This window comes from Phoxinus phoxinus (genome assembly GCF_949152265.1).
Source record: "Phoxinus phoxinus genome assembly, chromosome: 23".
Lineage (NCBI taxonomy): Eukaryota > Metazoa > Chordata > Actinopteri > Cypriniformes > Leuciscidae > Phoxinus > Phoxinus phoxinus.
The window spans coordinates 7,959,348-7,980,639 of NC_136898.1; the positions used below are offsets into that span (position 1 = coordinate 7,959,348).

At 38.2% G+C, this 21,292-nt stretch overlaps 2 protein-coding genes across 11 annotated transcripts in view; both read left to right on the forward strand.

Moving 5' to 3' along the window:
* The window catches only part of myo18aa (myosin XVIIIAa), a 46,706-nt gene extending 37,527 nt beyond the window's left edge, over positions 1–9,179 (forward strand). For 2 of the 7 annotated variants that reach the window (XM_079600746.1, XM_079600744.1), the window contains 9 exons: positions 942–1,058; positions 1,592–1,675; positions 1,908–2,045; positions 2,368–2,553; positions 2,814–2,953; positions 3,169–3,213; positions 4,485–4,607; positions 5,319–6,757; positions 8,028–9,179. In XM_079600746.1, the coding sequence (XP_079456872.1) occupies positions 942–1,058; positions 1,592–1,675; positions 1,908–2,045; positions 2,368–2,553; positions 2,814–2,953; positions 3,169–3,213; positions 4,485–4,607; positions 5,319–6,744 (2,259 nt within the window). In that variant the 3' untranslated portion in view covers positions 6,745–6,757; positions 8,028–9,179. The remainder of the gene's footprint in view (positions 1–941; positions 1,059–1,591; positions 1,676–1,907; positions 2,046–2,367; positions 2,554–2,813; positions 2,954–3,168; positions 3,214–4,484; positions 4,608–5,318; positions 6,758–8,027) is intronic. The other 5 variants (XM_079600749.1, XM_079600747.1, XM_079600750.1 and 2 more) reach the window with 3 other exon arrangements.
* Positions 9,180–9,584: 405 nt separating this feature from the next.
* The window catches only part of sez6a (seizure related 6 homolog a), a 49,320-nt gene continuing 37,612 nt past the window's right edge, over positions 9,585–21,292 (forward strand). For 2 of the 4 annotated variants that reach the window (XM_079599406.1, XM_079599405.1), the window contains exon 1: positions 9,585–9,711. Coding sequence is in view for 2 of the 4 variants with exons in the window: in XM_079599404.1 (XP_079455530.1) it covers positions 18,486–18,564 (79 nt within the window). In the remaining 2 variants the exon portion in view is untranslated. Of the gene's footprint in view, positions 9,712–18,181; positions 18,565–21,292 lie in introns of those variants that run through there. The other 2 variants (XM_079599404.1, XM_079599403.1) reach the window with 1 other exon arrangement.

Consider the following 21,292-nt stretch of genomic DNA (forward strand, 5'->3'; position numbering starts at 1 on the left):
AGCACAACATGATAAAGCGTTAAATCCCGTCTCCTCCATGTTAATCTTGAGTTTTTGCCCTAACAGACTGTGACAGACAACAAGACATTTTTACAGTTGCTTGGTTTTTATCCCTGCGGTGTCTTGCTATCTGGCCCCGCCCACTGTAAAATCTCATTGATCCAAATCCTGCTCCACAGGGAATTTTAAACATCAAATATGTTCTGATTGGCTGTGATTTTGTCACTTCACATTTCACCTCGCTGAGGACAGAAAAAAGGGTGGAGATGAAATGAAAATCAGTGCAGCTTTACTCTTCTCTGATTACTCTTTCTGAATCTTTCTTCATTTGAAAGCACTCCCTTTCTCTCTCATCACTCTACAGGCTCTTTCAAGAACCCAAAAACATGTTACTCAGTCAGAATTAAAAGGCTCAGTTGTGGTGTGCATTTGATTTATTTCTTATGAAGAAGAGGCGATAGGAGAGTTTAAGGGTATAATCTCCTCGTCACTGCCTTAACCAGAAATATGCAATTACTGCGTGTAATGACAGTGTTTTAGTCCCACTTTCGTTCTTACTCTAAAATGGCAGAAGCATAGTTGTTAAGACGTTGCTGTGACTGTTTTTCGAGAAGTGTTCTGTTATTAAAAGTAATGTTTGTTTTTTGGGGTCAAAAAGATCATTCTGCTCTAAAAGGGTCACAGAGAGCAGGGAAAAACAAATAATAAAATGCTGAATAAATAGGTTTTGTAACTTTTACAATGAATGAAAATACATCATTTGTTGTTGTCAAAAGCTGTGCGTCCAGTCAAACTGTATTTCGGTGCAGTATTTATCTGTCGCATGGTAGAAGCTGTCAGACAGTTGTCAACATGGACAGGATGTGTTTCCTCATCCTTGAAAACCTGTGAATAAACTATTTAAGGCACTCATCCAACCCTGTCTGTTCTGTCTAACTCAGTTGGAGGAGCAGATAAGTCGTTTGCAGAGAGAGAAGAATGATCTGCAGTCTCGCTTTGAGGAGGATCAGGAGGACATGAACGAACTCATGAAGAAACACAAAGCAGCAGTGGCTCAGGTGACCTCACATCCTGTTCATATACATGCATATACATATATTATATAGTTAATACTTTTATTCAACAAGGATGCATTACAATTTATAAAACATGACAGTAAAAGATTTGTAATTTGTCAAATCAATGCTGTTCTTTTGAATATTCCATCATCAAAAAATCCGGAAAAAATATATATCATGGTTTCCACAAAAATCCACATCAAATCAGCATATTAGAATGATTTCTGAAGGATGTCTTATACTCTGATTTGATGCTCAAGAAACACTGAAGACCAAATGGGGTAATGATGCTGAAAATTCACAGGAATAAATTACAATATTCTAATATAGAAAACAGTTATTTTAAATTGTAGTAATATTTCACAATATTACTGTTTTTACAGTATTTTTTTAACAAATAAATGCAACCTTGGAGAACGCGACAGACAGAGATATATAGCAACATTATAGCCATTAAATGCATTTAAGATACTATAGCACAGATTAAGAGTTAAAATTAACTCTTTGTGTTACATATGTGTGTGTGTGTTTAGTCTACAAGAGATCTGGCACAAATCAGTGACCTGCAAACCCAGGTGGAGGAGGCCATGAAGGAAAAACAAGAGATCCAGGATAAGGTACCAAAAAAACAAAAAAATCCTCAAATACACTAAAAAGGCAGACGCTCTCTTCCTTTTTTTGGATGACACAGTTGACAGCCCGAAAATCGACCCCTATCACCTCATTTACCATTTCTTTCAGTATATAGTGGCTATTGATTAGTGGCCAAAGCAGTGAGAGAACTGCGGTGGGTCGGTCGCTTGTGGTCTTGAATGTGACCTCAGTGTGTGTTTTTATTCTTTTCGGCAGCTTCACTCCCTGCAGTCACAACTTGAATTTCAGGAACAGTCTATGGTGGAGAAATCTCTGGTCAGCCGTCAGGAAGCCAAAATCCGCGAACTGGAGACCAAACTAGAATATGAGAGGACCCAGACCAAACGTCTGGAGGTGAGTCATTTGTGATATTGTATGACAAATTCAATTAATTCACAGCAAGACACTGAACCAGGGCTGTAGTTCTAAAAAAAAATGTTTTTTAGTTGTAAATTTCCTTTAGTTTTAGTTCATTTTAATGTTAATTTTAGTTTTCATTCAATGACAGGGCACAACAAATTATTCCATGCATAATTTTTGTTGAATTGGGAGCTAAAACAACGTCCACGGCACATGCAAATATGCAACGGCATCAATGGCCACGATTCATTTACAGTTTATTCTTTTAATGAACTCTTATCTTTGGCTTCTCCATCTGTCCATGTTCGACCTCCAGTCTCTTGTAACACGGCTGAAGGAGAATCTGGAGAAGATGACGGAGGAACGAGACCAGCGTGTTACCAGCGAAAACCGGGAGAAGGATCAGAACAAGCGCATGCAGCGGCAGATCCGGGACATAAAGGAGGAGATGACTGAACTGTCTAAGAAAGAAACCGAAGCCAGCCGCAAAAAACATGAGCTGGTGAGTTCCAGAGCAGGATGGAGATTGCCTTAGTATCACTATAGCAACTATAATGAAGAGAAACTGCCACAATGCCACCTTTTATTGACATAGTTATTGCAGTAACCATAGCTTGACTGTGGCATTTTGTTGTAAGGCCACATGTAAAACCCATGGATGGCTTCTCATTACTATAAAATGGTTTCTATAAAACACAACATGGTTACTATATTAAAACCGCAGTTATTTTTCATAACTTTGATTGTTTGGACCTTTAACAGGAAATGGATATTGAAAGTCTGGAAGCAGCCAATCAGAGCTTACAAGTAGATCTGAAGTTGGCCTTTAAGCGGATTGGGGACCTGCAGGCCGCTATGGAAGATGAAATGGAGACGGATGATGATGACGACCTCATCAACAGGTATGAGGATTAGTCTCCTGTCATGTTCCCATGGCAACATTTCTCTGATCAGGATGACCACTGCATGTTACTTTCGTTGACATGCACTTTTTTCAGTTCTTTTGCTTTTCTTTTTCTTCTTTTGTTTCCTGTGTCCAATTTTATTTTAATGGATCAACAATTTACTCATTTTCCATTTCTCCTTTATTTTCCTTCCTTCCCCCCCCCCCCCCAAGTTTACAAGACATGGTGACAAAGTATCAGAAAAGAAAGAACAAAACGTGAGGATACTAAATGGTCTTTGTTTCTCATCTGTTGTTGGTTTGAGTTTGTAATTATATTCATTGTAAAAGCATGTGGAAAATGTTTTTGTATTAATCTGCGGTACAACAAACCATATGAAGTCTTACATGGAAAGTATTATATTATTTTTTAGCTGAAATGATTCATTAGTCCAATAAGTCATTTGATAATACAGCAGCATTTTCCTGTCTTCATGAGCATGTGCTGTACATGTTTAACACTATCATTATTGCTCATCTGATTTTGCTCATCATAACACGAGCCATCTTTTCATCAGAGCCCTGGAAGAGTCATGGAAAACCAATTTTCATCAGAGTCATGGAAAACTAATGGAAATATCAATATATATTTAAAAATTGGGATTTCTAGATTTATTTAGAATTTCTAAAGAAAAACAACAAAAAATTAATCTTTACAAAAATATTGAATTTTTTTGGCATTAAAAAGTCATTAAATTGGTAATTTCTGGAAATCTATATGAAAAACACAAAGAAACTAAGTGAATACCAAATGAATGCATTTAGAAGTTTCCACTCCCTGAGCGAATTATGATTCAGCATAAAGTTTCCCGGATGCTCTATGAATTCCTAGTGCATCTTGTTTAGCACATTGTGACGTGTTTATGTGTGTTGCTGTGCAAGTGTAACTGCTTGGATTTGGGAAGGGGGGAATCCACTGCATTCGGTTGATTTGCTGTAATTGGGTGGAACTTCAATATGCAACCAAAAGAAGCAGATTGTCACAGTCGATTAGCATCAGAATGTGAGCTGTGTGTGTGCTTAAGCTTTAAATTGTGCGTGACGGTAAGTTGAAATTCTCCACAAACAGCTGCAGCCTAAATCCAATGCACTCATGACGTCCCTGCTTGTGCGTTTGTGCAATTTTTAAACATATTTATGCTTGAATAAGCTTTATTGTATATTCTTAAAAGTAGAGCCTGGTATAAACAGTAATATTTACTGCAAAGGCTCATGGTAGTGATATGACATGTGCCACTGCGTTCACAGATCTCCACAGAGAGAATGCAGTAAGAGTGAACGATGTGAATGGTTTCTCTTTCTCTCTCCATCTTCTAAAATAGAGGCGGTTATTGTGGGATGGATTGAAATCCTCTTCTCCCAGATTTGTTTTTATTGAAACAACTTGTTGTGGCACTAACAACTAACTGAAGGATCATAACCTTGTCTTGACCAGCCGAAATGACCTTTATGTCAGCTGCTATGTCTGATTGAGCTTCTCTTGTTATCAGTGGAGATGAATCAGATATGGACTCTGAGGTGGAGGACCGCGTTGATGGGGTGAAGTCATTGCTCTCCAAAAGCAAAGGATCCACTAAGACGCTCACGGATGAGGGCACACAGAAAACCACCAGGTCAGTATGGAAACCCCTTTAGTTGCATATTAGAGTTTCATTTTAAGGCTTTAGATCATTTTGCGAGGCCTCAGAGTTGGATCAATTAAACCACATTTAAAGATGTTGGGGAACTAGTGACACGTTTGTTTACATTTAATGAAGGCTATGTTCTTACTTTGGAAGTACAGGTGAATATTTAATTGATCATTTGAAAGCCCCTTTCACACTACGAGTTGATCCCGGGAAATTGGTGCCTTCTGTGTGAACGCAAACACGTCCCGGGATTGATGCTGGGATCGATGGGGACCTAATAACATTGCCGGGATCAGTCCCGGAACGCGCACTGTGTGAACAAAATGATAGGGGGGCTACTGATGTGGTTTACCAAAGAACCAGCCAAGACTTGCATATGACCTCTCCATCTGTGAGAAGTGCTAATAAGTTCAAGATAGCATTTGATGGTCTTGGATTCATGACTGTCTCACCAGGAGCTGCTGTCTCTGTTCTGTTCCTCAGTAGTATTAGTAGGGAACTGTTACGTAACTGCCATTAGGAGTCTAATCCTTTTAAGTTTATTCCTGGGGTTAGTGTAAAATATGCTCCTAAATTACCTCTCAAATCTCTCTCATTCTTTGAATTCATGTTTATCTCTGTCACGGGTATCATCCTGTTTCATTCATTGATCATCTGCAATTCTGCCGCTTTTAATGTGTTTTCTGTTCGTCTCAGACACCCCAATGCCGCTAATGCTGATGTGAAAGATATAAAAGAAGTGAAAGAGGGAAAAGAGGGGAAGGAGGAAGTAAGAAAAGAGTCAGATGAGAGCCGTTCAGTGTCTGTGATGAGCTCGCTCAGCTACAGGAAACGCTCCCATCAGAAGGATGAGAGTTCCCTCTTCAGCGCCCTTCGTGAGCAACCGGACATGCCTGACCGATTGTCATTACGCAAAGCTAAAAGCAAATCCGTCGAAAGGCCTCAGACTGGTGATGACCTGGATGACCGGAGTTCAGTGATCTCCCAGGCTTACTCAGAGGCTGCCAGCAGGGCCAGGAGAGGCCTAGACCGTCGATGGACCAAGAGCAGTCCAGAATTTGACAAGGAGTCCATGGTGTCCTCAGTGGCCCCCAGCCGAGCTTCCACCCGCCACGGGATGGACCAAGATGATGATGCTCGGTCTGGTGTGAGCAGCTTTAGTTTAAGACGTAGTACTTCTTGGGTGGATGACAGCCGCAGCGATTACGGGTCAACGAGTGCCAGTCTGAGGCAACGATCTAGAAGTCGCAGTCCTGGGAGCACTAGCGTCGGGTCTCGAATCTCCCTGGCTCACAGCACTCGACTTAGTGAGTTCGGAGTTCGTTTGAATAATGATGATGTTGATGATGATGATGATATTGACTCTGTGAGTGTGGCCGCATACAGTCCACGCTCAGTGGGCCGTAGTCTGTCTACTCCTGCCCAACTACGCTCCTCTGAGAACCCACTGGACACCTCTGATGTCAAACCTGTGAGCCACCGCAACTACCTGGACCCCGAGCTAGAAAAAGCTATTAATGAAGTCCTGAGCTTCAAGCCAATCAAATTCAAACGTCGTAGCTTAGAAGACTCAGATGAAGATGAAGAAGAGAAAGGTGGTGCAGGAGAGGAAGAAGAAGAAAGGAAGAACATCAAGAGTTTGCAGCAAGACAAGGACGATGAAGGTCTGGGCCACAGCGGGTCGAGTTTGAGACGCTCCGCTTCAGGTTCTGCTGTAGATTCTGGACGTTCTGGAAGCTCGTTAAGTTCCTTTAGCTCCAAGAGCAGCAGGAAAAAGAACAAGAAGAAGAGCAGGCGTTCTGAGTCCGACAGCTCCTCCAATGAGGGTCACACTCGGCGGCGTTCCAGAAAGAAAGAAAAGAGAGGTTCCAGAAACTCAAGGAAGAAAGAATCTGGATCTTCCAAATCAGAATCGGAGTCTGAGTCATCATCTTCAAGCTCTGCATCAACCGTTTCATATCGCAGCTCGAACAGCGTTAAAAGAACCCCGGGTAAGAAAACTTCTGATGGGGGTCCGGAAAGTGATGAAGAACGACCCTCCAGCAAAAAAGAAGTGAAGAAACAGAAGAAGAAGATGGACAACCTGGTTATGAAGTATCTCTACAAGCCTGACAGTGAATAAGGATCATTATTAGGTGACTCTGGATAGGCCAGTCAAAGAGTTGATGTTCTCAAGAAGCTCTAAACGCATGATGTGTTCTGCAGTGTGTTAAACTCTAGAGCCCGATCGGTCTGCCAACATTAACGACAAAGTCATTAGTGAAGATTATGCTAAAGTATATAGAATATAATATAGAATAGAACATTGCAAACTAGTTTGGTTACAGCTCAAATGTCTCATTCTCATTCTATCATTCACCCTGCCTCCATTACATATTCTTGTCACACAAGTGTTTGATCACCACATTTGAGTGATCATTGCAAAAAAATGTGTTTATATATACAGTATCTATATTCTGTTCATGTATACTGAATTCTTTATACAGTACCAGTCAAAAGTTTGTACTCACGAATGGGAAAGTGTGTCCAGACTTTTGACTGGTACTGTACTATAATATACACATACATACTATTGCTACTGTATTATAATATACACATAAATAATATTGGCCGATATATATATCGATATCAGGCTTTTTTACTCCCTAATATCGGTATTGGCATCGGCCCAAAAAAAATCCATATCGGTCGGGCTCTACTCTAAACAGTGTTACAATTTTAATAAGCTCTGTCAAGAAATTAAATCTAATGATCTCGTTTGTGCCGCTGGATGGAAAAGCATGCCCTGTCATTGAAGCTTAAGCATGGTTTGGGGTTAGAACAATGTCACAGCCAGATTCAAATTGTGCCCACTTACAGTAGAGTACTAACACAAGAATGCTTGTCTTGATTTTACCAAGTAGGACATGTTCCTTGTTGGTTCTGGAACAACATGCTATCAATCGGATCATTGCGGCAAGTTAGACTTAGAAATTGATTTTGGAGCTGGCAGAACCTTATCATTATCAACCATTTAATTGCAAGGATATGTTGGGTACTTAAGAAAGGATAAGTAAAGGGATAGGGTTAGGACTTTTTGTTCCAGAACCAACAAAAGATGTTCCAGGAAAATGTAGCAAGCCACAACTAAAGTACACAAAGTTTTAGAGATATTTTGCAAGAGTTTGAATGATAATTCAGCAGGACCTTATTAAAAACAGAGTGATATTTTGGGCACTGCTGCAGATGTGCATTTGTGAGCAGTCAGGGACATTCACTCATGACCTTTGTGCTATCGATCTGTGCATGGCATTGAGCACATTTGACCTCTCGCAAGGAACAGGTCTGCACTGAGTGTGTGGCTGTAACCTTCTCTTTATCTTCTGCTTATTTCCTGTTTCTAAAAAAATCTTTTTTTTTCTCCAGCCCCCCTCTCTACAGACTGCACTCAGCGCAACACGACGAAGACAACACTGGACCAGAGAAAGACACTACACAAACTGGAAGAACTAACCTTAAAGACAGCAATGGTGACAGCCAACCTTCAGAAAGCGCTGCGTAGATCTGATCTGCTGCTCACATGCACTGAAAAATGCCTCTGTTTACCTCTCATCTACCCTAGTACGAACTCACTTCGGACAGTTCATCACCGCTGGTCTCCATATACCATGTGTTATACAGTATTTTCTCTGCAGCTGTGTGGCACATGTATTTATTTAGATCTCACATCTCTGTCAACAACCACTCAAAGAAAATGAAGTAATATATTGTGAAAAGGAATGAGAATCTTTATCCAATGTGTAATGTTGTTTTGAATGGTTAGAGCAGTGGTTCTCAACCCTGGTCCTGGCACCCCCCAACACTGCACATTTTGTATGTCTCCCTTTTTAAATACACCTGATTCAGGTCTTCAGCACATTAGTAGAGGCTCCAAGACCTGAAATGAGTGTGTCAGACAAATGAGATCCTCAAAATGTGCAGTGTTGGGGGCGCCAGGACCAGGGTTGAGAACCACTGGGTTAAGACTAAGAGTGACTGCTTCATGACATATTTTGCCTTGAGTTTGCTTGAGTGAACTGTTTAAAAGAGCTTTACTGTAGTTTGCAGTTAATGCAATAGGGTGTTTATCTTTCTCTCCTTTGTTTTCTTTATGAGCTTATGCGCTTCTGTTAACCAGAGTAAGTTAATTTAGCACTGGTTTTCTTAATGGCAGCGTTTGAGTTTATTTTCATATGGGAGTGCATCATGTTTGGGCCTTAAATTATATTTATACCCCTTAAGTTAATATAATAATTTAGTACTATATAATTTAACTCAGCCAAAATTTATTATTAATGGGAGTCTAATAATTTCTAATGTTTTGTCTGTGGGTATGTGTGGTGTGTGCATGTGTTGTGTTTGTCCTCCTGTTTTTCTATGCATTAAATGAGACTTTTATTATGAAAATTCACGCAAACAAGAGACTTTTTGTCTATGCAGTGGCTTATGCAGTAAAATAAAAATTATATACAAGAGCAATATATATGCAAGAAAGAGTTTTGCATTCATTTTATTGTAAATAAAAGATGTTGATCCATTTCCATGGCTGTGAACTTGATTTCTGACAAAAGACTAAGAGTGTCAGTAGGGTATACAGATTATACAGGGTATCTGTATACAGATTCAGCCTTTATGTATGCTTAGAAGTACAATAGAGATGGATGATTTAGCCAGTTCTTGCCATTTGTTGAGTAATATGCAATAGACAGTTAATGAACAGAGTACAGGCAGTTTGTAGGCATGTCAGCTGAGGCTGAGATAAAGGTTTAGCTGGTTACCTTTAGCAGGTGCACGGCCCCTGCTGGTAGATGCCATTATAGAGGCAAAAAGAGTATTTGTCCATATTTAACAGTATATTTTTTGGATATTATATTATATGTATTATATTTTACTGTATTTATTATATTTGATCAGTCATCAAGTTTTTGGAGGGCTCTTAATTTGGAGGGGGAAGTTCTAATATGATTGATGATCAGTCACATGGCAATTACAGCTTAGGTGATTGTTTCTCAGATTTAGCTGCTCAAGATGGCAGTATCCATGTTGTGTACTTTCTAAGTAAGTTCTCCAGGTATGTTACATTTTCTTGATCTAACCCCATCCAAAATTCCTATGCAAGCTAGAGCATCATAACTCCTCTCCTTTTATCACAAACCACCTGGAACAATTACGTTTTTTAAATATTTATTGACTTATAATTGTGTGAACATGTTATTTTCCTTATATATGTGTGCTTGTGCATGGCCTAATGTCCTTTTTAAAGTGAAATATTATAACAACCGACTATTGAGGACATTTCACTGGTCCTCACTAGTTAAAAAGGCTTATAAATCAGCCAAAACATGTTTCGGTGAGGGTTGTGTTTAGGGGTAAGGGATGGGTTAGGTGATATAAAATATCATTAACCTGATATAAAATCAATAGAAGTCTATACAATGTCCTCATTGATATAGTGACACATTTTACTGTGTGTAAAATTGTAAATATATTTTTTTAAGTTATCTTCAATCACCATTATGACAGCAGCTGGTATTAAGAAAATGTAGCTTATTTTCCGGAGTTTAAAATAACATCTGTCTAGCAGAGTAGAATGAACGCAGTGTGCAAACACAAGAATAGCATTTAATCCCTGGAGTCTCCAGGGGGCCCTTAGATAAACAGCGCTGTGGGAACAGGAGAGGCATGCTGGGATTTCCCACTGCTTTGTGTTTGGGCTCATTCACAGTATCTGACTTCTCTGTTCTGATCCCTGTTCATTGATATGATGCTCTTCAGTGGAAAAGTTAAACCTGCAGGACACTACGGTTTAAAGCCTCCCCTGCTTCGTCTCTTGATGAGTATTAAAGAAATGTTATAGCCGGAAGAAGCTTATGGAGCGTTCACTTCATCTGTCAGAGGAAGTTCTAGATGTATACTGCTCTAGAAGAGTGCTGTTGTCACTCTGTGTAGGCCTACTGATGTGTGATGCATGATTTGTTTTGCAAGCTTTATTCTGGTTCCCAGATAACTAAGTGAAATGTTGGGCAACGGTTTGGTTTGATTTTGCTATGTTTTTAAATTCTTCCTATACTTTTTTTTAGTAATTGTAAGATAATGCATATTTCAAATTCCAATTCAACGAATAATAGTCAGACTTTCATTTCTTAATTTGACAAGCGAATCGCATCAAAGAGATGCCATCTACAAAGGCCAATCAGATTGGAGGACGTAAATTAAAAGCCCGTTCACACAATGAACGAGACCTACAGTAACTATAAGCATAAAGTTTGCGAAAAATTGTTAACGACGTCCACACCACGACTATAATGATTATAATTTTATTTTTGTACAGGTGATGAACGCTTAAAACCCAACCAATCATAATCCATCTGATTAGCGTGCTGCTGTTATCTTAAAGTCTGCATGAAACGGAAGTTACGAATTCTTCCCGTATTGACGTATTGGAGTGAAACTGCTCCTGCTGCTGCCTGCGTTTTTCGCTTGACGTTTGCAAGAAGTTTAGAACTGCTCAAACTGACGCTCTCGACCGCTTTCAATTTCTTTCTTCTGCTGAACACAAAATATATATTTTGAAGAATTTTCCAGACTATGGAAGTCAACGGGGCCCATCAACTGTTTGGTTACGACATTCTTTAAAATATCTTCTTTTGTGTTCAGCATAATAAAGAAATGCATACAGGTTTGGAACAACATGAGGGTGAGTAAATGATGACAGAATTTTCATTTTTGGGTGAACTATCCCTTTAAGTGTTGTATAATGAGTATTATGTTATTCTGACAGATGCTGGATTGTTTCATAGATCTTTTAATATCGCATATATAATTCCCAAGTCTCAGCGAGTTTAAACTTCTTCTAGAATCCCGTGATTTAACACCTCTCTGTTGCTCTCTGCTGATCACAGCAATCCCAGAGCTAATTAACATAGTCCTCTCTGGGTTGAGGATGGATTTCTTCCGCTTTAGATAATGGTCTTTTAATGTGTCCATGTCAGACAAAGTCAATATACATTTACTTTATTATTCCCCCAATAAATACGCGCTGATCTTCTTGCTGTGTAGTTCCCGTTTGGATCCCCATTTGAAGTGCAGGGAATGCGTGCCGTCTGTTGAGTGATGTTCCCGTTGAGAGGAACGTGGGAACATCAGGAATCATGACACAAAGAGGCTAATCGTTTTTTAACAGCTTTCTTTGTTTACAACTGAAGGGATGGGAGACAAACTATTTGCAATATGTGAAAGAATTATTCTTAACTAAAAATACTCCATTTTTATTATTCATGTATTAATGGTCTCTACAGTGTTGAGATCATAGATTCCCCCAAAGACATATGTTTCAGAACTTTAAACTGCTTAAAAGCACAAATTAATTAGCCATTTAATTCCAGAGTTCATTAGCAGAGCAGATGGAATGAATACTGTAGGGTATATAGACAAATGATCCATCCATAGATTACCAGACTGTTTCAGCACCAGTCTTCACACACTCTCCACTGTAATAAATTCTAACACTATATCCACAGGAAGATATAAGTGAGTCACTGAGAATTTTGTTAGTCGCCCTCGGCAATGCTATATATCAGTGTGCTCACCTGGTGACGCTTCTTTCATATTTCATGTTCAGATTAAAAAATAAGATTTAATGTGTATATTTATTATTTATTTACAAATGGACCCTATAACACTATATATACTTAGTGTTATATCACATTGGCATTGACATGAGCACAGAAACATTGATGTGATCTTTGCGTCTGTCTCAATGTTGTTGTAGATCTACCGTGTAGAACGCAGAGACAATAAACCTTGACTCTCTGCAACCTGTTCAAACTGCTGACAAAATGCATCCGCCAAGTCCAGTCCAACCCTGCAGGCCAGCTGCCAACCCTTTCCCATAAAGATCAGCTAATGAAAAAGCTGCTAAGATGGTTCCTATAGACATATTCTTAAATAATAAAACCCGAGGCTTAAATGAAACATTTATAGCCCTTTTCAACAGAATTTCTTCCAGTCCAGCGATCCTGCAGTGTAATATTGTGGGTGTGAGATTTCTGAAGGTGTGAAGGTCAGTGACGGTTTAATAGAGCATGATTCTCTTGGTAAGTGAATTATCAGTGCGGTGCCATAAATCACTGGAATAAATCAGTCAGGGACCCCAGAGACTAATTTCACTAATGCACGTCTACACAGTCAGAATGACCTCTGACCTTTATAAGGCCTGGTACTTGTTTGAGGGAAGGTCATATATTCTGCTTCCAGGTGGTCATTTGGCAGCCGAGCGACTGCCATTAGCTTTCTAGCTTCAGGTTTTATAGACCTCCTAGGTTTTAGGTAATAACCTACCACTTTTTTCTAGTGGTCTTCTTGATTCAAATTTTCCACAGTCATTTATCTCCATTAACATTTATAAATGATACCATTGAATCAGTATTATGAAACTATTGACTATTAATCATTCCCTTTATTTATAAAATACCATTTATTTGAGGTTTATTGCAAAATATTCAACTATCTTAAGTTGACTGAATGGGAGTTTGAATCAATTACATAATTGGCAATGCTTTATAGGAGTAGGCACTAACTACTAAGCTGTTGTACCACAATGCAGAATGATTTAGAATCAAAGAACATTGTGTAACAACCTTGGAAATCTGTCTTTAACGTTTTCTATGTTATCTCTAACAGTCAATGGGAAAATGAATGTTGTTTTATTTTCCCCAACTCTACTGTTGCACTAGCTTCTTAAAGTTTGAGTTCAGGGTAGTGACTGATTAAAAAAGGTTTGTTGTGTTTGATCAGATATCCGAGCGCTCTATGTTTGTGTGTCAGTCTCTGTACAACCAGGATGACAACAGAAAATGAATAATGCTGGATCAAACAGCAGTCAGCAATATAATCAGTGCGCTCGGGGACTCTGTTACCGCTGTGATATTTGCTGTTTGTTTGGCTGTGCCTTCTGCAACATTTCAACATTCCACACTGTCACAGAAGATGTTGAGAAACTCATTTTCATGCACTTGAGAGTTGTGATGTGAGCCGATGTTTATGTAGTCTTAACCCCGGCTTCGCAGAAAAGGCGTAAACCTAGTCCCAGGCTAAAATGCATGTTTGAGCTGTTTTAACTGAAAGCAACTTGCTCTGGAATATCTTAAAGTGCTATTGTTTTGTCTCAAGATGCACATCAGTAATGTTTTTTCTAACTAAGGCAAGTCTATAAAAGCTACATATATGTCTGAATTGAACTAATGGCCTAAACAGCTTTACAGTGATAACAGGAAAATTATATCTGAAGTCAGTTCAGTGTTGATTCAGTTCCGTAATAAAGATAATCAATTATTAAATTAGTTAATTTAATCTATAAAGCAGTTCTGCAAAAAAATGTCATCGTCCAGCTCAGTTCAGTTCTCCTACAACAGCGTCAGTACAGTCAGATCAATAATATTGTTGACTATTAAGTGTCCCCAACTAAGCAAGGTGACAAACTCCATCAGGGGACATAATGGAGAGAGAAAAAAACTTGGGGAGAAATCAGGCTCAGTCGGGGGGCCAGTTCTCCTCTGACCAATGAATGAACGGTGTGATTATGATTCAGGCCGCATCAGAAGTCATTATTGAAGGTAAAGCTTTATTTCTTGTTAATTTAGCCACTGCATCAAATACATACCTAGGCTTGTGTTTGTTCTCTTCTAAGATATTTTTTAAGGCCTTTCAGTACTATGCAATAACACTTTCCTTCCAGGAAATGTGAAATACCTCTAGTTTTGTTTTCTTCCAGCTACGCTTCATTTTCCTGGCAGCTCTCTTGAGGGTCCGAGTGTGCTCGTTGTTATACCAAGGTGACGGACTATTTTCATTAATCTTCTTTATGTGCAAAGGAGCAACCATGTCTAAAGTGCTGGAAAAGATGAGTCAATAGTTTCTGTTGCAACATCGAGTTCTTCTAAGCTATCCAGTATGCCGAGACGTAGAAACTGATCAGGAAGATTATTTATAAAGCAATCTTTAGTGTTAGAAATGATAGTTCTACCATATTTGTAACGGGGAGTTTGTCTTGCAGCCTTGGCTAAATGGAGCATTCACGAGACTAGATATTGATCTGAGATGGCATCGCTCTGCTGCAGAATTTAACGCTATCAACATTGATTCCATGTGACAATGTTTGCAATATCTGCAGTAATTCCGATAGAAAATCAGCAAATTCTTTGATTAAGACTGTATGGTGGCCTGTATACAATAGCCAGTACAAATATCAAACAGGATTTATCACTTACACTAGATGACGTTACATAAAGCACCATCACTTCTAACGAATTCTACCTGAAACTCGACCTCTGATTAATACTGGAAAATTACTATAAATTACAGCAACACCTCCCCCTTTTCCTTTTAGACAAGGCTCATGTTCATAACAGATGTGAGAACCGGTCATCCTTATCTCAATAGATATTAATCATTCTAATATAAGACATAAATCATTTTAATATGCTGATTTGCAGCTCATTCATTATTTCTTATTAGTATCATCAATGTTGAAAACAGTTCTGCTGCTTAATGTTTTTGTGGTTACCGTAATACATTTTTCGGGATTAATAGGAAGTTCAAAAGAACAGCATTTATTTGATAATATAAATATTTGTAACATTCTCCTTACTGTCACTTTTGATAAATTTAATTGAATAAAAATACGTAATTTTTCCACACACAAAAAAAAAGACTGACTCCAAACTTTTGAATGGTGGTGTAAATATGTTTTTTCCCAATTAATACTGTGTGTGGTAATAAAACACATTAATTGTGTTTAAAATAGTTATAGATGTAGTATAGCCTCGGGACACTGCTGTCACTGCTTGAAATGTCATTTCAACCACCCATTTTCTGTTAAAATGACTTATTAGCAGTCTGAGCTTCGGTCCCTGGCCTCATGAATATTAATATTACCACCCCAACATGCAAACAGAGTAATGTTTGTTCTTGCCTGATGAATAATTTACTTGGTCTTAGAAGTGGTCACAGGTGTGCGAATGGGTTCTCAAATGTGAAAGAGAAACTTTTTTTAAATCACAATTTAAACCTGAGGGTCAGACTGTACCAGTTTCCTCCTGAGGTGAAATCCTTTGTGTAAAAGCATAAAACTCTGTTATATAATCTCATGCTGATACAATCTCAGCAGCCATTCTACAAACCCCCCCAAGGCTCAGAACATGAAATACAATGTCATGAAAGTATAGGAGGAGAGTTCAGATATGCTTAATCTCAGATGTGTGGCTCTTTTGATGATTTGTTTTGGCTCACGAGTGATTTCGTACACTGAAAGAAACAGAATAAGGCTGCATGGATTGTGTGCGTCACGTTTCATATTGTGAAGTCTGAATGTGGAAGGCGTTCTGGTCTGTGATACTGTACACTAGGTCTCAGTCATCTCCGTCATCATTCACATGGATATGTGAAGGTCACAGGAATTGTGGGGTGGCTGTGAGTAGGTGGAGCAAACCAGGTTGTACGTGATATTGGAGAAACCTTAGAAAGATTTATTTTCATTCTTTCAAATCATATTATCTCAATCATGTTGTTATTGCAGCTATTATGAGAAAAGCAATTTCAGAAACATCAACTGCTATTGAGATGAATGGCAATGCTAACAGATACCACTCAGGTTTAATAGACATCCTCACTGCATAGACAACGCAGGGTGCTTGGGTACAAAGAGACATTGTTTCTGCTCATGTTGACAGAATGACTTCATCAGTACAGGCAGAGCTGTCCAGTCCTGAGTGGAAATGTTTTCAGAGAGAAAGGCTCATTTAGCAGAACAGAGGGAGGCCGTGACATCAGCAGACTGAGACAAAAATATCTGGCAGCTGTGAAAGGCTTGGTGCCTGAATCACACTTTTCACAGCAGTTTTCAAACCCTCAGGCAGATACACACATACTCAAGGTCTACATTTTAGGATGTGAATTTCACCTTTCATAATCCTATAATACTGATCTCTGAAAGTGATATTTTCAAACCGATACATATTATATCATTAAGAAATGCCTCAATCTCACAAATTAAACTACTAGAAATACAAAAAATATTAATTAAAATGGTTTTCTCTCTCTCTCACTCTCTGAAACATATATATATATACATACAGTGTATCTATTTTATTTTACAAATATCTTTTTTTTGTGTGTGTAATATATTTTATATGTAATGATTACACTTAAAAATGCTGGGTTGTTTCAACCCATGTTTAGGTCAAAGACCCAGAATGGGTTGAAACAACCCAGCATTTTTTTTGTTGCATTATTAATTATATGTTTGTTTTATTGAAAATAACTGTAATAATAAACTATTTTTATGTTTCTTTGTTAAAATTCTTTCATTAAAATTCTTCCCTAATCACTATGCAGTTTGATTATGGCCAGGCCCTATACTGTCATTGATAAGGGCAAAGTACATCTTTTTACTGATATTGGAGGCTATAGATTAACTTCTCAATAATAATATCTAAATGGCTGTTTAGTCAGCAACCCATCCGAAATGAATTTAGAGCCCGTGAAGATGATGATGATCGCTTCATTACCTCAACACATTGGTCAGTCTATTTCACGGCCGTGATTTTCATTAGCTAAGCAGACAGAAGTGCTGCGCAGCTGAAATCTCTGGCTGAGGGTGTAAGCAATGAGATACAAGCATTAAAAAAATAACTGTCTGGCCAAATATACACAGGATGTAAAAAAAAAAAAAAAAAAGAGCCTGCATTGGGCCGGTTGCATAAACTGCTAAGACTAGTCTTACAAGTTAGTCATCAAATTAATTTTCTTTAAGACTGTTCATAACTCTTTTTTTTTAAAGTCAGTTACGTACATAAAAATGTAGATTGCTCTAATTTGATACCGAAAAGTAAGACTGATTACCCCTGCTAGTTGGTCATATACATAATAGCTATGTTTAAGCAACTGGCCTGCTACAGTTGCTGCTTCAGTTTTTATTGCTCTAGAACTATTTGGACATTTAACCCCCACTTAAAATGTGACAAAATATCCAACCAAGTGGCGTCTGCAAATAAATGATTTTCTCAGAATTAAGTCAGAACTAACTTCACTTCACTCATTTTCCAACTTCAATTTGCCATTTTTGCTGCTTTACATTTGTCTACACTTATACATTTTTCTATTAACATTTCTTAAACATTCCCTAGACATTGACTGAAAGTTCAGATTCTTTAATATTGTTCTTTATAGTTATTTTGCACTTTAGTCTGAAACATTTGTTTACTTTATAACAATGTGTTGTATTGTTTTATTGTATTTAAATGTTCAGAGTTGAACATCACAATCCTCTTGTTTTATCTGTTCTGAAATGTAAAACCCAATTAAGTTTTTTCTTTTAATATTGCAATTATTTTACCCACTAAAACCCATTTACTCACTGCCCCCTCCCTTTTAAATGTCTGTATTCCCCAGGGTTAAGTTTATATTAGCACTTGTTCTCATTGCATTAGGACGATATGTCCATCCTCATGTATCTGATGTAATTTCCCTCTGCCTCTCCTCTCACACACAAAAGCTGCTGCTCTAAATAAGCCCAATGCTACTGGATGAGCGCCAGGCTGCTGTCCAAAGTGTCCAGGCGCGCTGAGGTTGATTGGAGCTGTCCGCGGTCCTGAACCTCCACCGCGCAATCCGCTTATAACAGCCCGCGAGTCGAGCTCTCTCTCTCTGCGCGAGTCTCCGGGAAACACGAGTGTAGACCATATGCTTACTAGACCTTACGGACATTTTATTTGACGTTCGAGTCATTCTCGCTGGATTGTTTAACACAAGGACAAATTATAGTGTGTTCTGAGGAGTCGTTTCAGAATGTGCGTAAGGATCGAGCTCCAAACGAACTGGCTCTTTCTGCTGCTCAGTCTTTCTGTGATTCACACGCGTTGTCAAGGTGAGTATTTATATTTAAGTAGCCTACCAAAATCTACTAATGCTGCTGTATGTAGTAGAGTTACATTTTCATCTCGGGCACACGACTAACGGGGATTGTAGCCTACGTGCTGTCTGGGGCTTTACTGGAAAAGGATTTCTCAGTTAGTGCCCCACGATTGTCATTTACCCACAAACGCATATGAATTGAGTCAATTTAGGATATTTAGAGGTTCATTGATCACGTGTTATACTTTAACAGAAATATCGCAGGACTACACGAAGCTGTCACGCATAAACTTCACCCGTGGAGTGTTGAAATAAAGTAAGGGGCCGTTCACATTGACACGATATTGCGTTAAAAAAACAGACGCAGGGAGGGCAACGGAATTGGGTCTCGAGGCGCCTAACTTTAAGCTTTTCGTCTCCGAATAACTTAAAAAGTAAGTCAAAACAAAATGTTGGACTTCATATTTTTTGAGTTTCAGCAACCACAAAAGTTACATTAAACGTTGGTTTTAGAACGTATTTTTCACTTCTTGTTTTAGACACAAATAGACGTTTGCGAACAAGTCGCGTTCTGTTGCAGTAACCATAGAAACCGTACGCAGCTCGAGCACTTTAGTATCGGACTGAATGTTAAAAAAACATGACGAGTACTTTCATTACCGCTTAATTTTAAAGATAAAGACATTTAATACATGTAACATTTGAACTTGTTTTAAGGTGTTTTAGATATTTGACGCCCCATAGCAAATTGCGTTGCTCAAGAGAGACAAACAACCATAACATATTGCGCCTCGAAGATGCACCATTTCACACAAGTCAAATATAGGCGCAGTGTTACAACGGGACAGAGTGATTGTGCTGTGGGTCCCTGCAGAAGAAGATAATGACACTATAATCCTGAAGATCAGATTACCACCCGTCCCGAACAGACCTGTTTATGAAACCAGCAGAGTTGTGTTGTTTCTACGAGTCTAATAACATACTCGATCTCAGCTTATTCAGGTCATTTTAACAGATACGGATAGACTGCAGATGGCACAGGGGTTTTCATAAGAAAGCTGCTTCACAAGTCAGTTTATTGTTGCTGTTTATATTTAAGTTAGTGACGCAGCATGTTTGGCAGCCATATGTTGTGTTGTTGTTGTGATAATGAGATGCATGTCTCCTGTACTATCCTGTGGGCTCACGTTTGTTGGAATTGCCAATAGTCTAATTACTAAAATAAATAAATAAATAAAAATACAATATCATTGCTGCTTTGCTCTTTGTTGTAAAGTGCAGAAACATCGATGATACTGCACACTACCATTAAAATCACGGATGCTTCTACTTAAAAATGTTGCATTAAGATGAAACTTCCAATGACTTTTGTGTATCTCTGACTTGCAGGCCTGCACATTACATGATGTAAATTTCTGATTGGTCTTATTTGGGTTTTTCCATTTGTTAAAGGAGATTTTTTTATATTTTTGAATCATGGTGAATGCACATTTTGATATTTATAATTTATTTGGCTATAAGCTAACAAAGTGAGCAGTTACAAAACTTTGCATGTGTTTATGCTTGGCATATCATTATGTAGATTCGTCCTTCAGTGTGCTTTTTAATATGATTCCAAATTATAAATTGAATTATAATGGTTATTAGGGGTGTAACGATACCCTCATGTCACTGAGGATCCTTCAGGTCCTTCATCCCAGTAGCAGTTAGACTCTATAATGCAACATCTCAATGCAGCACTGCTGCTGCTGAACTTTGAGTAGCACTGGACAATATTTTGATTTCTTTATCTATTTATTACACTGCGTGTCCTCCAACTGTGCAATATGTTACCTCTTTCATTCGCATCATACTTATTTGTATATTTGTGTTTATAGACTGTCTGTTTACATAAGGTTATTGTGTGTATACAGTTGTTTTATTATTATTATTGTAATTAATTTTACTCTATTCTATTTTTCATTCCGTATAGTTTTGTATTTTACTTTTATTTTTTCCTTGAGCTGCTGTAACACAGGAATTTCCCAGTGTGGGATTAATAAACTCTATCCCATCCCACGATACAATATTATTGCGATACTCCATGACACATGATAAAAGGTTAACAAAAAAATGTACTGTTAATTAAAATGCTAAATTTAGTATTACAATGGGGTGTAAAATGAATAGGCTTGGATTTGGTGCTGGTAACCCAATGCACAGGACAATGGTGGCAAAATAAAAATATTGATGATTCTGAAGCTGGAAATACAGAATTATTTTAGACGAATGCTTGCACTCTGTCACTGACTAGATATATTTCTAATAATGTATAAGCCACTTTTTACTGGTAACATAAGACATTTGGCATTATCAGGACCCACAAATATTCCCCCATTGCATTATTATACATTATAGTCAACATGTATAGAAGTTTAATGTAGTACTACCGACACTAAAACTCTGTAAACTTTTTTTCTCACACAGTAATTTTGGGTGAACTATACATAGATGGTCGCTATACATGTTGTCGCATTTTTGTATTGCAACATACTGTTGTCGTGATTCCTGTTACCCTATCTTAAGGACTTTAAAGTTCTTAAGAAAGGGTAACACAAGACCGGAATCATGACAATTGTGATGAAAAATACATTTTAGCTGGCAAATAGTTAATGTCATTGTGACTTTTTGAGCTATGAATGATTTTTTTAAAGAAGTATTTGAGAGTGAATGAGTCATTTAGGCAGCTGGAAGAAATTTTA